The sequence below is a fragment of the Procambarus clarkii genome, chromosome 37 (genome assembly GCF_040958095.1).
Source record: "Procambarus clarkii isolate CNS0578487 chromosome 37, FALCON_Pclarkii_2.0, whole genome shotgun sequence".
In the NCBI taxonomy this organism is placed as follows: domain Eukaryota; kingdom Metazoa; phylum Arthropoda; class Malacostraca; order Decapoda; family Cambaridae; genus Procambarus; species Procambarus clarkii.
The window spans coordinates 12,195,245-12,216,866 of NC_091186.1; the positions used below are offsets into that span (position 1 = coordinate 12,195,245).

A 21,622-nucleotide genomic window follows, 5' to 3' on the forward strand; every position below is an offset into this window, starting at 1 on the left:
CAGTCTTTCATGTGGCACTGTATCAAAAGCTTTGCTAAAGTCAAGGTATACAACATCGCAATCCTTACCACTATCAACTGCCTCAACAATGCTAGAATAAAAAGATAACAAATTTGTTAAACATGAACGGCCATTTATAAAACCATGTTGCGACTCAATTATTAATTTATGTTTTTCAAGATGAAGACGAATTTTATTTGCTATTATAGATTCGAGTAACTTTCCCACAATAGACGTTAGGCTAATTGGTCGATAGTTAGACGCAAGTGATCTATCTCCTTTCTTAAAAACTGGTATCACATTAGCAACTTTCCAAAACTCTGGCACTCTGCCTGACTCTATTGATTTATTAAATATGGTTGACAGTGGGTCACAAAGCTCCTCTTTGCATTCTTTAAGCACCCTAGCAAACACTTCATCCGGCCCTGGGGATTTGTTTGGTTTGAGTTTTACTATTTGTTTAAGAACATCCTCCCTGGTAACTGCTAAACTCGTCAACCTGTCCTCGTCCCCACCCACATAGACTTGTTCGGCTGAAGGCATATTGTTAAGTTCCTCTTTAGTAAATACAGATACAAAATATTTATTAAAAATACTACTCATCTCTTCATCACTATCTGTTATTTGACCTGTCTCAGTTTTTAATGGACCTATCCTTTCCCTAGTCTTAGTACGATATAACTGAAAAAACCCTTTAGGATTTGTCTTTGCTTGCCCTGCTATGCGAACTTCATAGTTTCTTTTTGCTTTCCTTATCTCTTTTTTAACATTTCTAACCAGTTGTACGAATTCCTGTTCTAAAGTGACCTCCCCATTTTTAATCCTTTTGTACCAAGCTCTCTTTTTACCTATAAGGTTCTTCAAATTCTTTGTTATCCACTTTGGGTCATTAGTATACGATCTATTCAATTTGTATGGTATACTACGTTCCTGTGCTTTGTTTAGAATATTCTTAAATAAGTTATATATTGAATCCACATCGAAATCCCCATTTAAGTCACCTATCGCTGGGTTCATGTCTCGCTCCAAGACCGGCCCACACCCCATACCCAAGCCTTTCCAATCAATTTGACCCAAAAAATTTCTTAGGCTATTAAAATCAGCTTTTCGAAAATCTGGCACTTTAACAGAATTTTCTCCTACTGGTCTATTCCATTCTATGCTAAATCTGATTTCTTTGTGATCACTGCTCCCTAGCTCCCTAGCTCCCAAAGCTCTCTAGTCTTTGTCCTAAAGAGGACAAAGACTAGAGAGCTTTCTCAGTTTGCGGTTGACGGAAGTTTTAAGGCGATCCAAAGGGTTAGAAGGAGCATATGTGCAGGAATCAGAGAGCAAGTCATCAGGTTTCTGGAGATAGTCCACACGGTCAAGGACAACCACCGAATTAAGAACATAAGAACATAAGAACAAAGGTAACTGCAGAAGGCCTATTGGCCCATACGAGGCAGCTCCTATTCTATAACCACCCAATCCCACTCATATACTTGTCCAACCCGTGCTTGAAACAATCGAGGGACCCCACCTCCACAATGTTACGCGGCAATTGGTTCCACAAATCAACAACCCTGTTACTGAACCAGCACCCACCCAAGTCTTTCCTAAATCCAAACTTATCCAACCCACATCCACTGCTTCGTGCTCCGTCCCGTGTTGACACCTTCAACACCCCACCAATATCCCCCCGGTTATGACCATTCATCCACTTGTAAACCTCTATCATGTCACCCCTAACTCTTCGCCTTTCCAGTGAATGCAACTTAAGCTTTGTTAATCTTTCTTCATATGAAAGATTTCTAATTTGGGGAATTAACTTAGTCATCCTACGCTGGACACGTTCAAGTGAATTTATATCCATTCTATAATATGGCGACCAAAACTGAACTGCATAATCTAAATGGGGCCTAACTAGAGCAAGATATAGCTTGAGAACCACACCAGGTGTCTTGTTACTAACGCTGCGATTAATAAATCCAAGTGTCCGATTTGCCTTATTACGAACATTTATGCATTGATCCTTTTGTTTTAAATTCTTACTAATCATAACTCCCAGATCCCTTTCGCAATCACAACACCATCTAGCTCGTATCTTGTAACTCTATCATCATTACCTAACCTCAGAACTTTACATTTATCAGCATTAAACTGCATCTGCCAATCCTTTGACCATTTCAAAACCCTATCTAGATCAACTTGAAGTGATAGTGAGTCCTCCTCCGAATTAATTTCCCTACCGATTTTCGTATCATCGGCAAATTTGCAAATGTTGCTACTCAAACCTGAATCTAAATCATTTATATATATTATAAACAACAGAGGTCCCAGGACAGAGCCTTGAGGCACTCCACTTACAACATTTTCCCACTCTGACTTGATTCCATTTATACTAACTCTCTGTTTCCTTTGGTATAGCCATGCCCTAATCCAGCTTAATATAGCAAATTTGTTAAACATGAACGGCCATTTATAAAACCATGTTGCGACTCAATTATTAATTTATGTTTTTCAAGATGAAGACGAAAATTGCCTTTGTCGGAAGGAAGGATAACAATAGAGTTGTTAGCTTTCAGGAAGGCAAGGGCAAGCTGGAAGCGACAAGGAAGGTGTTCAATTGTTGGGAGTGTGTCCAAGGCGCTATTGCTTCTAATTGAATTCTCAAGACAGTGGCAAATTTAAGAGTCTGAGTCATGGAAGAGAAAATTGAGGGAATAATTATTACATATACGTTACATTCCTCCCATGTTGGTGTTATTTTTTTGACAATGCAATACATTCTTGAAAGACATCATACTTTGTAACATTATTAGATATGGATCTCATATACGCTTTCCTATTTTACCTTAACATGCATTGTTCATTTCTTCCCAACTTCTCAAGTGAGAGGATTAATTCATAAACTCCCTCGCCTCTCATTAATCTAATCGCCGGAGCTTCATTTATCTCAGAAATTCTATCCCCAATATGTTCACTCACATCCTCATTACCTCAATCATAGCATTTCTTGGGCATCCCAAGATTACTCTCATGGCCTCATAATTCTTGGGCATCCCAAGATTACTCTCATGGCCTCATAATGTACCTTCTCCAACTTTAGTTTAATTTTACCAAAACAAGAAATTCTAAAAAATAAGCTAAGTGTATTTTGGGGTTGAGTCTCTGTGAGCCCATGGCGTGCCTCTGTAACCCTTTCCACCCCCATACAGAATGGGTTTGGGGTGGAAACAGCCCACGTAATCGATATGGGGTCCACTATACCGCCCACAGAATGGGTATGGGGTGCATAATAAATAAACTAAACTAAAAGGGTTCAGGTACAAACGGTCCTCAAACCAAGTCCATTCCATCCAGCAGTCGACTCCAAAGGCGCATTCATAAATTTTAACATGCTGTTCATTCAAAACAGGAATTTTCTAAAATATGAATAATTATTATTATGTATTACCATATTGTGTATATTTAGGTATTGGTTAGGTTCTGTTGGCGATTATTTGTATATAAATTGAAATAAGTTTATTGAGGTATAAATACACACAGAGGGATGAGGTAGCACAAGCTGTTCTCATCTCGTTCAGTACATTATTTCAATCCGTCCTCGACTCAAGTCCATTACATTCAGCGGTCGACCCCACAGACGTATTCATAAATTTTTACATGCTGTTCATTCTAAACGGGGATTTTCTCAAATATAAATTAATATTATAATATATTAGCATATTGTGTATATATAGGCATAGGATAGGTTAGGTGTTTAGGTTCTGTTGGCGATTATTTGTATTTGTAGTACGTGGGTGAAGCATTTACAGCGTTGTGATTCGAACAAAATTCGTCAGTGAAGCACTTGTTTCGGAAGTGTTCGAACGAAATCAGTTGTGAGTCGTGTGTAAACCGTTTTTCATTCATAAACATTGGGTTTGGCGGGTACATCAACCCGTCCTCGACTCAAGTCCATTACATCCAGCGGTCGACCCCACAGACGCATTCATAAATTTTAATATGCTGTTCATTCAAAACGGGAATTTTCTCAAGTATAAATTAATATTATAATATATTAGCATATTGTGCATATATAGGCATAGGTTAGGTGTTTAGGTTCTGTTGGCGATTATTTGTATTTGTAGTACGTGGGTGAAGCATTTATAGCGTTGTGATTCGAACAAAATTCGTCAGTGAAACACTTGTTCCGGATATGTTCGAACGTCAGCAGTTGTGAGTCGTGTGTAAACCGCTTTTCATTCATAAACAGGGGGTTTGGCGGGTGCATGGAATCACTTTTGGATCTTTGTTTGGAGGACGGGCTGGGTACTTAGAATCACTTTCGAGTTTGGAGAACGGGCTGTGTGGTTCGATCTCTCTTGCGAGCGATCACCCCAGAGGCCAGCCTGTCCCGCTGAATGTAATTGACTTGAGTCGAGGACGGATTGCCAGAGGATATGTCGACAATTGAAATCACTCAACAGGAGCACAGGCTCTGGCAGAGTCCAATAGATGTTTAAAATCAGGAAGAGAAAGTGGGACATTTGGGGGGAGATAAATGGAACAAACCGTGTACCATTTACAAAGACACGGGCAGCATAACATTGGAGTGGCGATGAAGTAAGGGGGGCGAAGGGATCATCAGAACGAATCAAGAGAGCAGAAGAGTTGGGGGGGGGTGAGAGAAAGGAATAGCCACGGAAGTGACCAGGACGAGCACCAAGCATCGGCTACTGGAGACAGACACAGAGGCGAAAACTATGAAATCAGAAGTTAGAGTTCATGGAAATTGGCGTAATATCCATGAATGTTCCATTGAAGAACATCGACAATAAGAGAAAGGATAGCAACAGAGAACAATGAAGTAACAAAGGTTAAAAAGGAACACAGCACGTTATAGCTCAGGGTCAGTTAAGTCAGGGTTAGGGGGCATGGGTAAATTGAGTAAGGATGGAGGGAAGGGAGCGGGAGAACAGACTAGTAGAGTCTGAAGTAGAAAAGCTCCCATTCCCCTAGCCTGGACACCCCAGCCATCCACTCAGGGCAGCCCCTCCAGTGGGCGATCCGATGGCTCACAAGGCCCCTATGTGGCGCCCTTCTGCATGAACACCACCCAAAGAGGGGGGGCAAAGACAACCCTCACTAGTCCCAGGGAGGTGTACACGAGCCCCTCACCACATCAAGGCAACACCAGAGGGGCATACTATATATTGGAAAAGCAAAATTACCTATGGATAAAATGGTAGATATGTGCAAGTAAGTAAGTAATTATCAAAAGAAGGCACCAAACCGGGAAGGCTATGTAGCACCATCAAATACGCAAAATAATCAGAGGGCGCTAAATATCACCAAGGATGCCAATACGAGAACAAAAACGCATAAGGCGAACGATATCAAAAGTATCCGAGTCACCAAGAATTCTATCGAGGGACAGGTGACCGAGATATGTGCAAATATCATAATTGTACTATGCCTCTTAAGTTGCTCCTCATCCTGTTGAAAGTCCTGACTTTCAAGATCAGAAATGTTCCTTTTCAATTTTAAATAAAATCTATAGTTTATATAAAGCATTAGGACAATGGCTGAAAACATTGCCTACTTGAGACTATGTTGTGCATTGAATTTAATCAAATAATTTCACTATGAAATATGAAGGCAAAATTATTCTATGATTAAAACAAGATAAAAAAAAAAACTTTATTTACCTTAAATTAGTACTTTATGTACAGGGATCCCACTGAATGCCACTGGCAACATTCATAAACTTGTAATCTTATATATTAACAATATATTGTAATTCCAATCCACTGAAATATTTGGTCAAACACTTGTTTCAATGCCAGGGAAATACAGAGACTTTACTGAACATCTGGCAGCACACGCACACCTTTCTAATAAAACATCTTCAGTATCAAGACAAAAGCAATGTTAGAGGAAAAAATTACATGATACAAATTAGCAGGTTTGTGCTGATGAAATAAATCACTTTTATAATCAGTTTATAAAACATGACAAACTAATGCCCCATTAGCTAACTAAATGATATTTTATGCATCATTTAATTTGTATGAAATACTTAAATTATTACCAGATAGTTAGACTAAAAAACAAAAACATTTTCAATAATTACAGACAGCAGCATCTAGAAAAGTCTTCTCCATAGTACAATTTTCTCGGATTACGGGCACACAAACACACATCAAAAGGTCAATTGTGGCAATATTTCGTTTACACAAAGTAGACATTTTTCACTGTACCTTATAACAAACTTCCTCTGTCATCCCGACATTCTTCAATTTAATCAATATGCTAATTCGGAAAAATTCAGTACATATTACAGACACAATGTAGTTGGTGGTGAGATGTGGATAGTTGAAGTAAAACAACAAGGTAAAGATGTACGTTTAACATTCCACAAAGTAATAAACTCCACTGCAGATGACCCATATAATATGCGAAAGGCTGCATGACACATCAAATTATCAAATACTGTTAGAATGAGCAGCTTAAATGTACATCAAGTAGGACTTGTTTTAGCAAAGAGAAATCTGAAACCCAAACATTTCTGAACCTTAACAAATATATACACAGCCGTTACACTACTCTTCTGCATATATTACAAATTATATATTGACAAACTATACTGTGAAGTATACCTATAATTTAAGAAAATCTATGAAAACAACACGCTGCATTTAAAACTGTACACAAATACAGTAACAGAGCACCCAAGTTCAACTGTACCAAGGCATATCTGGTTCTTCTATTTTGTAACAACAAACAGAAAAGACCATGTATGACATGGGAACTTATTTTGAGTTAGCAACAGGGAGCTTAAAATATAAGGTCAAAAGCAGAGAGAGAGACTTGTATAAAAATGTTCTATTTTCAGATTAAATCCACACATCACATAAGAGTTCAATGTAATTTACAATTCAAGGCTAGTTGGTACAACTCACTCTACATCCTCTTCAGTTACTTTTGATCCACCAGCTGCCTGGAGTATGCTCTGGAAAAGGAAAAAATAAATGCAAGATCAAACCATCTGCTTGAATTACTTGACTTTCTTGTAGAAAATACAGGAAAGTTGAGATTAAAAATTCTACATTATTGCAAAAACTTGTATAACTAATTAACTAGAGGGTAAAGGAACAAAATAAGTAATCATCAAGCAGCGGCACAAAGCCTGGAAGGCTATTCAGCACTGCCAGTGATGCACAAGTCCAATGTGTCATTCACAATACTAATTTGGGAGCAAAAGGATGCAAGATAAGCCATATCAAACATGTTAGACTCGCCAATGATATTAGTAAGGAACAAGTCGCTAAAACGGACATTGGGAAAACAAGATCTCCAAACATCCTGAAACTCGGGACATTCTATGAGGTGCATGACACAATGTAAGAAACATGCAGCAAGTGAAGTTATGTCCTTAGTGACGTGTACAAAATTAACAATGGACTGAAAACAAGGGAAAGCAATGAAAAAAAGTGGTGGTTTTCTACCTAATACTTTATAGGAATAAGGGCAGTGATACATGCTTAAAAAATGTATAGCAGGCAAACAGAACTAAAGCAGTAACTGAAGGTTGGATACAACAGCAGCAGTATTATGGTGGGAAGTCATTTTTGTTTAGTCCTCCCCCTCCCCACATGGGAAGCAATTTGCATTCCGTATATACTGAATGCATCATCTTAAATGATACTCAATAAATTGAGTATCCACTCAATTTAACGACCTATATGGGCTGTACCCATGTCGTTAAATCTGGAGGTTTTAAAATGTCGTTAACTGTTTAATCATATTTGGGAGAGCAACAGGATGGATGGTGGATTGGTTGGTTAACTGGCTGGTAGGTGGGTGGGTGGGGCAAGTGTGCTGGCTGGCTGGATAGATGAATGGGTAACTGGCTGACTAGTGGATAGTGGTAGGGAATTCTAATAAATACTGCACTCTTGAATATGGCAACAAAAGCTTTACATTTGGAGGATAGCTTTACTAGGAAAATGATTGAGCAAATTAAAATTAGATCTCAATAAATGGATTAATGAAAGCAGTCCCATTAGCCGTGTTCCTTGGGACATGGAGAGCATTACGAAGGACAGCATCCAGATGAACTCCTCAATTAATAACAACTTCAGTTTTCAGAATAGCAGGATTACAGAAAGGACACCTGACCATAATTCCATAGAAGACATTACCACAGGTACATCGACAGTCGCAAATGGAGGTGATGTGGCAGGAGGTCAGGAAAAATAAGAGGATTGGACCCAGGATAGTAGCCTCATTAGACGTTGAGATGCAAGTCTTGTCCTAACCACATACTCAGACCTTGACAAAGCACTAAGTGTGAAAGACTAAATTCTTTACATAAATTTCACATACACATGTTAGGGCTTTTATCCAATCGCTTCTTTTTTTGGCGGTGTCCACAGGTTTATTCGAGGAAACTCCAAAATGGCTGAGTAGCTAACAAAATAGGATTGTCTTAAATTGGCTAGAGATTACTTTTGATAAGAGCCAGTGAATACACACACCAAAAAAAAATAGTAATGCTCATAACTGCCATAGAAAACACCTTCATATTGTTGAAAAGTCAAAGAAGGCAGTACTGTACTAAACCTAACTTTAATGAACGACAAGAGAGGAAGCTTTGAAGGAAAACAGGGAGAGTGTCACGAAGCTCAAAGGAATGCACTTGGACAAAGCATGTTAAACCTTCAGGTGGTATCACATGCCTTTTCCAGGCTAAAAGAATGACTTCAAGACAAAACCCACATACCATCACTAAAACAGTAGATTGGTAAGCTGCAGTGGGCCTATTTGGTCCCATAGTGAGGGGCTTCACCTCACTTAGGTATGTATTCGACTGCTCTAACCATATTGTATTACGGGCTCACCATAGCCCATGCTACTTAGACCTTTTTGCTCAGAGTAGCTGAATCTAAAACAACAATAACCATATTGTATCAACATGCACTCTGCCTATGAAAACACTGACAGGGTCAACAAAATGCATCTCTTAACATTGGGCCATGATAAAACTAAAATGAAATGGCATTATTTTTCAATTTTCTTTTCAAGTGAAGCAAAACACAGGAACATTGACAAGATTTGTGCTCTAAATCATTGACCTCACTCTTCCTGTTATATTCAATACCAAAGGGTCCAGGCTAATTTATCAAACATTAAATAGATCAGACATTTGTTACAATTCAATTAATTTTAAACGAGGAAAGGCTATTAGACAAGTTTGTTAACCAAGAAGTAAACAGTTGAGAGTCTAAGAAAGTTTAGTATTAACCTCGCCAACTGCCGGGAGCTTGTGGAGGAGAAGTTGGAAGACCTGTGGTGGTAGGGTCTGTTGGAGAACCTGCAACAGTTGTTGAGGCTGTCCGCATACCGCCACAGCACGACTCAAGTGCTCAACTCCAGACTCGATCTCTCCCTGTGCTAGCAGCTCTTCCCCAGCCTGAAATAAAAGGGCACAAGGAATTCAGTCGTGTTCACAGATTATTCATTTAAGTACACAAGAAGTGGAGAGATCTTAATATTTTACCACTTGCCATAAAATTGTTATTCATCCTCAAGAGAAAAACCCCCACAGAGCAACACAAATATTTTGAAATTAAACACAGGCAGAATTTAGACTACATATATAAATAGAAGAAAGCATTAGTATCTGAATAAGGTGCTCAGGTTGAGCTGTAACTGGATATGAAAGACAGTTGGATTTCTTATACATTTAATGTTTCTTAGTAACAATGGCTAAACAATTACTATATGTATTAGAATACTAAGTAAGCCATTTCAAAAATTTCACTTCCTGTAGCAAGAGCAAACAAAGCATTCCAATAAACAATAAATAAATAAATAAATAATAAACAAACAAACATTCCTGGATCAACAAAACCAATTTTTTGACGAGTGGCATAAAACTAAAAATACACACATACATCTATACATACATACTGTATACTGTATCTCCAAATTTATATATAATGGATGCCACTATTGACACAAATACATATCACATACAAAAAAAAAAATTAAAGTGAGAATGAAAATAAATGAACAGTTATTTCTGTGTGGCACCTCACTTCATTACTAGAGAACAACTTCTCAATGCCACTATTGCTAAACCTAATTAGGTTTACTAATTAAACTTTTTAGACAAATTAAGCACACAGACTCTGTCGGGCTTCCTGGATACATAGAAAGAAGACAAAAATTTCAGAACAATATATTTTGCACACGACAGACAATGTATCAATATGGCCTGCACAGTTTTACCCCTGCATTGCACATCTCGACCAGAGTTGAATTCCCGCGGTGTACTGGCAAGACATTCACTGGCGTTTTGTGAGCGCTTTGGCCTAGGCTCGTATCCTGGCCGGGGAGGATTTACTGAGCACACATCCTTAACCCCTCAACTGCTTGGCTTCCAAATATGACACCCCCAATGCGCAGGAAATAAATTATCTGGAAATTTTTGTTTTTTTGGTTTGAAAGTGTCAAAAACCCTTCCCTGAGTATGGGTACAGTAACAGAAGGACGAAATTGTACGTACTTTGGGTGCTATGGGGTTTGCAAGTTCGCGCGTGACGTCATTCCCTGGTCGCTTGTGGTGTATGCCCCCCTAGGCCGGTAGGGCGCCCAGGGCAGGATGCAAGAGTTGCCGCGAATATATTTTTGTTCATTTTTTGCACACGGTTCCAAGTACATTTTATTTGTGTTTTTTTTCGTGCCAATCCTATGTATAATGAACACACACAGTATATTATAGCAGTAGAACATCCGTACTGTCCGAAGACACTGTTACGTACATGACACACATGATACACATATTTCCCAGGCATCATGCTAATTTATGTATATATACAATCTATTTACACACTATTCACTATCACACTATGTACATTCACCTTCAACACACTCAGATCTCCGCGAGTATCAGCTGCCACACCCTCACTCCTCCAACATCCAGTGTCTCCCTCACTCCTCCAACATCCAGTGTCTCCCTCACTCCTCCAACATCCAGTGTCTCCCTCACTCCTCCAACATCCAGTGTCTCCCTCACTCCTCCAACATCCAGTGTCTCCCTCACTCCTCCAACATCCAGTGTCTCCCTCACTCCTCCAACATCCAGTGTCTCCCTCACTCCTCCAACATCCAGTGTCTACCTCACTCCTCCAACATCCAGTGTCTACCTCACTCCTCCAACATCCAGTGTCTACCACACTCCTCCAACATCCAGTGTCTACCACACTCCTCCAACATCCAGTGTCTACCACACTCCTCCAACATCCAGTGTCTACCACACTCCTCCAACATCCAGTGTCTACCTCACTCCTCCAACATCCAGTGTCTCCCTCACTCCTCCAACATCCAGTGTCTCCCTCACTCCTCCAACATCCAGTGTCTCCCTCACTCCTCCAACATCCAGTGTCTCCCTCACTCCTCCAACATCCAGTGTCTCCCTCACTCCTCCAACATCCAGTGTCTCCCTCACTCCTCCAACATCCAGTGTCTCCCTCACTCCTCCAACATCCAGTGTCTCCCTCACTCCTCCAACATCCAGTGTCTCCCTCACTCCTCCAACATCCAGTGTCTCCCTCACTCCTCCAACATCCAGTGTCTCCCTCACTCCTCCAACATCCAGTGTCTCCCTCACTCCTCCAACATCCAGTGTCTCCCTCACTCCTCCAACATCCAGTGTCTCCCTCACTCCTCCAACATCCAGTGTCTCCCTCACTCCTCCAACATCCAGTGTCTCCCTCACTCCTCCAACATCCAGTGTCTCCCTCACTCCTCCAACATCCAGTGTCTCCCTCACTCCTCCAACATCCAGTGTCTCCCTCACTCCTCCAACATCCAGTGTCTCCCTCACTCCTCCAACATCCAGTGTCTCCCTCACTCCTCCAACATCCAGTGTCTCCCTCACTCCTCCAACATCCAGTGTCTCCCTCACTCCTCCAACATCCAGTGTCTCCCTCACTCCTCCAACATCCAGTGTCTCCCTCACTCCTCCAACATCCAGTGTCTCCCTCACTCCTCCAACATCCAGTGTCTCCCTCACTCCTCCAACATCCAGTGTCTCCCTCACTCCTCCAACATCCAGTGTCTCCCTCACTCCTCCAACATCCAGTGTCTCCCTCACTCCTCCAACATCCAGTGTCTCCCTCACTCCTCCAACATCCAGTGTCTCCCTCACTCCTCCAACATCCAGTGTCTCCCTCACTCCTCCAACATCCAGTGTCTCCCTCACTCCTCCAACATCCAGTGTCTCCCTCACTCCTCCAACATCCAGTGTCTCCCTCACTCCTCCAACATCCAGTGTCTCCCTCACTCCTCCAACATCCAGTGTCTCCCTCACTCCTCCAACATCCAGTGTCTCCCTCACTCCTCCAACATCCAGTGTCTCCCTCACTCCTCCAACATCCAGTGTCTCCCTCACTCCTCCAACATCCAGTGTCTCCCTCACTCCTCCAACATCCAGTGTCTCCCTCACTCCTCCAACATCCAGTGTCCCCCTCACTCCTCCAACATCCAGTGTCCCCCTCACTCCTCCAACATCCAGTGTCCCCCTCACTCCTCCAACATCCAGTCTCCCCCTCACTCCTCCAACATCCAGTGTCTCCCTCACTCCTCCAACATCCAGTGTCTCCCTCACTCCTCCAACATCCAGTGTCTCCCTCACTCCTCCAACATCCAGTGTCTCCCTCACTCCTCCAACATCCAGTGTCTCCCTCACTCCTCCAACATCCAGTGTCTCCCTCACTCCTCCAACATCCAGTGTCTCCCTCACTCCTCCAACATCCAGTGTCTCCCTCACTCCTCCAACATCCAGTGTCTCCCTCACTCCTCCAACATCCAGTGTCTCCCTCACTCCTCCAACATCCAGTGTCTACCTCACTCCTCCAACATCCAGTGTCTACCTCACTCCTCCAACATCCAGTGTCTACCTCACTCCTCCAACATCCAGTGTCTACCTCACTCCTCCAACATCCAGTGTCTACCTCACTCCTCCAACATCCAGTGTCTACCACACTCCTCCAACATCCAGTGTCTACCACACTCCTCCAACATCCAGTGTCTACCTCACTCCTCCAACATCCAGTGTCTACCTCACTCCTCCAACATCCAGTGTCTACCTCACTCCTCCAACATCCAGTGTCTACCTCCTCCAACATCTTACTCGCCATCATTTCTCCTCCCACCATACCTGTTGTTTTTATTACACTACTTACACATGTTATGCATACTTATCTACATGTTTTATTCACCAGAACTATGCAAGTAAGCCAGTATTGTATCCAAACTTTACAGTGGCCACCATACACTGCATGAGAAATCACACAGCAGCCAGCAGACGACGCTATGATTACATCACCTCCCTCACCAAAATAGCTCCTCTCAACATACTCCTGTTATTACACTATACACACACATTGTATATACCCACGTACAAATGTGTTTACCATAGCGAACCACTAAGCAAGTATGATGAGCAAAATAAGAGTGGCTGCCACACACACACACAGTGAGGCTACCTCGATTCTCTCCCCTACCTCCCTCGCCACAACTCCTCCTCCCACAATACTACGCACAGTGCTTATTATCACCACAATCCTGCTGTTATCACAATACTGGTCATTAAATCCTGTAAATGCATAATTGATCACAAATTTATCTTGTAAAGGAACCTAGGAAGTCGTTTGAAGATTCCTAGACGGACGAAATAATGCTGTGGTGCTGTGGCTAGCGCTGTGAAGATTGTGAACAGCATTGAATCACTGATATTTGAACGTTGTACACAGTCATTATCACACTCAGGCTCTTCTGTAATACTATCATGGCTAAATAATACAAGTTATATATATATTTCGACATTATTAGGCGATGCTGTGGTCACAAGCTGAACAGCAGTGCTGTGAGCTCATGCTGCATGTACCAGCCTTGGTTGCTCACTCACTACCGAGGCTCTCACACCTCGGAATGTGGCCCACAATTTTTTTAAAAGATGGCGTCTGTTTACAAGAGCCCTGAGGAAGCTGATGTGAACCTCATATAGCTGCTGGAGTTTTGAATGTTACGTGAAAAATACAAATACCTGGAGGTGCGTTGCGCAAACCAGACAAGGGCTTGCAGGTGTGTTGCACAGTTTAAGGGTTAACTGTAGTCTGTTTACCCAACAGTAAAATAGGTACCTGGTTATCTTGAGATGACTTAGGAGGCTTAGCATCCTCACGGCCCGGTCCTCGACCATGATACCTGCTTGATGAGGTTCTGGGAGTTGTTCTACTTCTCAAGCCCGGCCTTGACTTGTGAGAGCTTGGTCCACCAGGCTGTTGCTTGGAGCGGCCCGCAGGCCCACATATCCACCACAGCCCGGTTGGTCCGGCACTCTTTGAAGAAAACTATCTAGTTTTCTCTTGAAGATGTCCATGGTTGTTCCGGCAATATTTATTGTACTCCCTGGGAGGATGTTGAACAACCATGGACCTCTGATGTTTATACAATGTCCTCTGAGTGCACCTATGGCACCCCTGCTCTTCAATGGTTCTATTCTGTATTTTCTTCCATATCATTCACTCCAGTATGTTGATATTTTACTGTGTAGATTTGGGACCTGGCCTTTTAGTATTTTTCACATGTATATTATTTGATATCTCTCTCGTCTTCTTTCTAGTGAGCACATTTGGAGAGCTTTGAGACAATCCCAATAATTTAGGTACTTTATTGTGTCTTAACACTTTCGCGCTTCAGATTAGAGATAACTCGTCGCCGTTTTTTCTTACGATTCCGCATAACAGCCTACTTTTCTCGTCCATTGAAAAAATATTTCTATAAATTCCATTTTTTAACCGAAATGGATGGGGATACTCTCAGATTTTTCTCCATGAAATTCCCATTCTCCCTCACCGAACACATGGCATCTCGGCCTACCCGGTCACGTGGTATACCACATGTTCCCGACATAGATGCCAGCGCAGCTCCTCCTGCTGACGCGGCAGTTTCAACACCCGGGCCATCTGGTGCGAGGCGTCCTCTGTTCACCTCAACACCTCAAGCCCACTCATCAACCACAAATTCTGAAATGGACATTGAGGACATAGAACCACTTGATGTTTCTGATTTCATAGAAGATTCTACTACAAGTTTGGTGGTTCCTGTAGAAGACAATATTCCTCCAGTGCATCCAAGAAATACAAGAATTATAGATTCAGAACAGCGTCTCAACTACAAGTTGACGCATGAACTCGTGCACTTGGCTTAAAAAAGATGCCGTGTTTGTTTCAAGTCTGGCAAAAGGAGGGACGTGATATATGGATGTAAAACTTGTGATGTGGCACTGTGCGCTGCGCCTTGCTACACAAGGTACCACCGAAGAAAGATATTTTGGGTGGAGAAAAAATAACCACCGGCAACAGCTTCACTCCACCTAAGAAACATCAGATGAGCAACTTCAGGATCAGAAGCCTGAAGATGGTGGAGTGAAGAAAAAATGCTCAACTGTTGATCTTCAATCAACATAGACAGGGTAAGTACACCTATTTGGAATTTTTTATCATCTATAAGAAGTTATATTATATTATATACGTTTTGTAGAGAATTGATTTGCGAATTTTTTGGTACCAGAATGAATATTATATCACATAAACTTCTATGAGTAAAAAAAAAAAAAAACACAAAGTATGTTTGGGGGTGTGGCGGGTGTGGCTCTGGGTGTGGCGGCCGTGTGGCAGTGGGTTCCCTTTAGCCGTTGATATATCCAACACGTGGGAAATATTTGTATGTGTTATGTATATGTCTGTGTAGGGAATTTTACTGCGATCACTGTCATACAAATTATAAAATGTTTCAACAAGTATAAACATGACAAACATCAAACGAACGAAAACAATGCGTTCGTTTCTGCCGCGAACGCATACTGAGCGACGTGGTTCTATATTTGGCGCTTCTCTTACACATGCTTTGTACAAATGTTATACATTTCATCTTATAGAAAATTTTATTGCGAACACATTGGTATAAAAAAGAAATACGTACATAGAAAAGTAGGGTCAGGAAACGTAAAAATGTATAAACTTTCCAAGCATGATTTCCCCCCTGTGTTTTCGCCAGTGCGCTCGCGGCTAACTACTCTCCACTTCACACACTCTTGCGGGTGGGCAATTACCTATATTAAACATTCATATGCGTATGTCCGTGTAGAGAATTTTATTGCGATTCCAATGATACCAAAATTAGCGATGTAGGACAACTGTAGGCTTCGCAACCATTAAGAGAGTGGAAACATTTTGTTGCTGTTTGGCGCTCTCGGCGAGTGATCTGCATAGTTTTTTTTTTTTGGTGTTGATACTCCTTATGCTTGGGCGGCATTTTATAGGTATGCTCTTATAGACAATTTCATTGCGAACACAGTGATACCAAATTTAAATACGTGCGCCTTCAATTATTGTCAGGACAGTCAAAAGAGTGTACACTTTTTCGGTCTTACCGCGTAGGCGCGCGAAGTGCCGAAAGCATCTGGGGTATTGATTTTTTTTGAGCGCCGAGAGCGCGAAAGTGTTAAAATGCCGTACATAGTGTATTCTCTGTACTCCCTCTATTGCAGCAATCTCTCCTGCTCTGAAAGGGGAAGTGAATACTGAGCAGTACTCAAGACAGGACAACAAGTGATTTGAAGAGTGCAACCATTGTGATGGGATCCCTGGATTTGAAAGTTCTCGTAATCCATCCTATCATTTTTCTGGCTGACAATATTTGCTGGGTTATGCTCCTTAAACATTAGGTCGTAAGACATCATTATTCCCAAATCCTTTACATGTTGCTTTCCTACTATGCCTCCTTTTTGTTACACATCCCTAGGAAGCAGCCCATAGCAGCTGTCTAACTTCCAGGTACCAATTTACTGCTAGGTGAACAGGTGCATCAGGGGTGAAAAAAACTGCTCATTTGTTTCCGCCTCCACTGGGAATCAAAACCTGGGGCCCTTATGACTACGAATCCCAACCACTGTCTGCTCAGCTGTCAGGCCCCTGGTCAGTTGTTAAAACAATTTAGCGAGGTCGTATTTTGGGGAATATCAAGATTAAGAACTTTCCCGAAATGCTATACTTACTAGTGGCTGTACAAGAATGTAAGAACTCTTGTATATATAAATATAAAATAAATAAAAAGTTCTCATTGATGGTGCACACCACAACCAGGGGTGTTCTAGGCCTATCAAAATGTAAAACTCCCAAACATACTACGAGGGGGCCTCGTAGCCTGGTGGATAGCGCGCAGGACTCGTAATTCTGTGGCGCGGGTTCGATTCCCGCACGAGGCAGAAACAAATGGGCAAAGTTTCTTTCACCCTGAATGCCCCTGTTACCTAGCAGTAAATAGGTACCTGGGTGTTAGTCAGCTGTCACGGGCTGCTTCCTGGGGGTGGAGGCCTGGTCAAGGACCGGGCCGCGGGGACACTAAAGCCCCGAAATTAACTCAAGATAACATGCAGTCCACTTCTGCTTCCTAATAATTCACAACAATTTTGTGAATTATATACTCTATGACCACTGCCTCTAATAATTCCCCATTGAGGGGGGGGGATATTATTATTATTATAATAATAATAATAATAATAATAATAATAATAATAATAATAATAATAACAATAATAATAATAATAATAATAATAATAATAATAATAATAATAATCCAGAGTTCTTCATTTTCCTTCATGGGCCTTGGAAGGAAGATGGGGATCATGCCTGGCACATCACCAGCAAGTGTACTGAACATGCAGGATGGTCAGACTAGGAGCCATTGAACTTTTAAAAACAGCAAATGAGTGAATACCACATATATATTTACAGGCAAAATATGTACTATCTGCAATTATAAAATTAGGCGTATAAATGTATATATACACATGTACATTAGTATGAATAAATACATGGCAAGTATATTTACACACACACATCTTATCTGCACATATACAGTATTTTCAAAGTCATACATAATTGACACCACCACTGACATCAATGCAACTTGTTAGAACAAAATAAATAAATACAGTACTGAATATACAATACAAAAAACTGAAATCGAAAAAAGTTAACTTACTTGGACCTGAGCAAGGAAGAACTTCTGAACAGCCTCCTGGTCCTTCAGATTGGGCCAGGTAACCGAGCTGCTTCCTCCGCTCCCACCCTTTGTGGCTCTGCGACCTGTGACAACGGCCAAATTATAAATATACGATTTGATCACACGAATATGTTCCGAGCAGGCATTCCTGGTTTCCTATGCTGCCATATCTCATGATACAAACTGAATTATAATAATTCCCATTGTCAGGTACAAGAACCCTGCGTATTTACTGTACGAGCTCGGTAATTCAAATTCTGGTAACCCAAATATTTTGGTACAGTAAGGCAAATAAATTTGTTCAAGTTTTTGACCGCCCAACTAATAAAAATTTGGATTATCAAGCTTTGTCAAATGAAAACCTGAATAAATCCAAATTTTGTAATTTTTTGGACTTTACAGGTAAAATTTTGGCTAACTCAATTAGGGGAGGGCCTGCATAATCAGATTATTGAGTGTAGACAGTATATACTTCAGGCTTGTATCGAGATATCCCAAGGTCAAACTATTGAACTTCCCAAGGATGCAACCTCACAACAGTTGCGTAACTCCCAGATACCTTTTTATTTCTAGGTGAACAGACATTAGGTGAAAGGAAATGTGCTCAGGATTTTTTTTAACTTGGGAATCTGATCTGGGATTTCTGATTCAGTTGAGAATGACACTTAAGTACTATACACTATGAGAATAAGAACATAAGAACAAAGGTAACTGCAGAAGGCCTATTGGCCCATACGAGGCAGCTCCTATCTATAACCACCCAATCCCACTCATATACATGTCCAACCCGCGCTTGAAACAATCGAGGGATACTGTATACAAATGCATCTACCTTCCCTGACCATCACTTATCTGTGGTGGGAATCAAGTCATGTGGTACTGAAATTTTTGTGAAGGGTAAAAAAGCAGCAGTTTTTGTGTGCATTTGTTCATGTATCAAACATGGAAATTTAGAGAATTCATAAGTTACACTAGATATTTGCAGACAATAAATCACAATAATATGGCTGAAGAAATGAAACCACACATTAGAAAGAAACGATGACATTTTGGTCCATCCTGGACCATTATCAAGCTGTGTAAAGGCTTGATAATGGCCCAGAATGAATAATGGTCCAAGACGGGCCAAAATGTAGTTTCTTCACTTACTGACGTGTGGTCTGATCATAAGATATTTGTACAGACTTACCATACGTATTATAAAACCTTTCCTAACCTAGTTTTCTACAGTTACTTTGTATACAGGTGCAGTATCTTTCAGTGGCCATTTCATAAACTTAGATTTTAAAATCTGCCTATGTAGTGTGTAACCATTTTTTACATTCATACACATGCTTTACATATTAGTAATGAAAATACATATGCAAACTATTTGTTGTATGTTGTTTCCAATTATCTGGAGCAGGAGGCCTGTCGAGCCTAACGAGGCCTCCCTAGCCAACGGACAAACTTTCACCAGGATTAAGTTAACTAACAGTTAACAAACTCCAAGGTACCTATTTACTGCAAGGTGAACAGAAGAATCAGGTATAAGGAAAAATGTCCAAATGTTTCCATCTTGCCCAGGATTTGAACTTCAATTCAAATGTCAATGGACTCCCCTGCATTGGTCCCGAGGATCAACGTCCCTGTGGCACGATTTATGACCATGCCTCTCGGTTGGTGGTTAGGTCAACTAGACTCCTGACATGTGACTCACAGCCTGGTTGATCAGGTATCCTCTAGGAGTGGTTTACCAAGTACTCATTTGTACACAGTAAGAGGTCAGTCAGTTATGCCCCTTACATTTAGTGGGAGTGTTGAAAAGTTTTAGGCCTTTGATAAAGATTTCCATCTCAATTTATCTTTTTTCACTTTATTCAAGGTATGCGGCTTGAACACATTTCTAGAGTTACCAAACCTATTTTTTTCAAGCCACCGATTTACAGTTCTTGAGTATCATTGGTAACCTAACGTAATAGGAATGTGCACATTCATATTAGGTTAGTTGACCTCATGTTGACCCTAATTAGACACCCATCTACCTTTCCATTCTGATCTTGAATCGTGTTTATTATTTGTGTATCTTGAGGTTATACCTCAAGATGATTTAGAAGCTTAGCGTCCCGGTCCTCGACCAGGCCTCCTTTTTCGTCACCCCCCCCCAGGAAGCAGTCCCAGGTACTGTATCTATTTACTGTTAGGTGAACAGAGGCATCTGGGTGAAAGAAACTGCCCATTTGTCTGCCTCTAATGGGGATCGAACCCAGAACCTCAGGACTACGAATCCAAAGCACTGTCCACTCAACTGTCAGGCCCCTGTATGGCTATGATACGGCCATTCCCCAATTTTTAGCCCCTAAAAGCAATGCAGGTCATTTTGCACAGTTCACCAGCACATTTTAGATCTTACCTAACACAGATTGATCAAATTAGAAAACAAGCTGTGCACAAAATACTGTAGAGGTAACCCTGTTCAAACGGCTTGCTGGCAAGAGTTACCTTCAAGCGTGCACGAGTGCCAGCAGTCTCAGACTTTACATATAAAACTCATAATTGTAAAATAATAATTTGTAAACAAATATACAATGTACATAATACACTTTACATTATTGGAGATTTCTATATACTGTATATATAAAAAAAATACAAGTTGTTGCAGTCTTGTACAGCCACTAGCAGCATAGCATTTTGGGCAGGTCCTTAATCCTAATTTTCCCTAAAATACTACCCTTAACCAGGCACCCATTCACTCTGGGGTGAACAGAGGTTACAGTTAAGGATTGACGCCCAGTCAATCCTCCCTGGCCAGGATACGAACCCAGGCCAAAGTGCTCGCGAAGCACCGGGCGAGTGTTTTGCCACTGCGCCACCGTGCTTAGTCTGCACAAGTCCACTAATTACAAGGTGTATCCATTTTTAATATACATTTGTAAATTTCGTTCACCCACACTATATAATATACATTAGTATGAGTTGGGTAGTTATAACTGCTCTAAGAGCGGAACTATCAGGGATGAGCACGTTTCCTTTCACCTGATGCCGCTCTTCACCTGGCAGTATATGGGTACCCGGGAGTTTAGTAGCTATTGTGGGATTACATTCTGAGGAAGGTCACTTTCATCTTAGAGAGACGTCGAGACAAGCTTTATGTCACAGACAGAAAGAATAATAATAATGGCTGGTGTTAGTGACTCGGGAGCCACGTCGTGCCGCCCTGCCTTTACTCACGTCGCTCGCGGAGTTTCTTCTTGAAATTGGGATCGCTGCGGCGCCTCTGGTCAAAGTATATGCAGTAGCCGAGGAATAGCGCGCCGGCCACCCCTGCGCAGATGCCCAGAGTGCCTCTTGAGATCATGGTCATGCTAAATACGGCGGGAACACCGCGCAGTGTGACTCCCTCGAGTCCTTCCGCAGACGCCACAATTACTCCACCACTCTCCCCTCCGCCCTCCGGCACATAGGTGGCGCTCGCCCAGAGTACCAACACATTAACCACTCAACCCTCTATATAAACCATCCAAGTTTATACCGA

The 21,622-nt window shown here is 41.5% G+C and overlaps 1 protein-coding gene across 1 annotated transcript; it reads right to left on the bottom strand.

The window, feature by feature from the left end:
• Positions 1-5,653: 5,653 nt before the first annotated feature.
• Tom20 (translocase of outer membrane 20) lies at positions 5,654-21,544 on the bottom strand. The gene is made up of 4 exons (XM_045754487.2): positions 21,319-21,544; positions 18,088-18,191; positions 9,275-9,442; positions 5,654-6,979 (listed from the first exon to the last, which is right to left on the bottom strand). Exons 1-4 carry the CDS (start codon positions 21,449-21,451, stop codon positions 6,926-6,928), a joined length of 459 nt encoding a protein of 152 aa, XP_045610443.1. The 5' UTR covers positions 21,452-21,544; the 3' UTR covers positions 5,654-6,925.
• Positions 21,545-21,622: the final 78 nt, after the last annotated feature.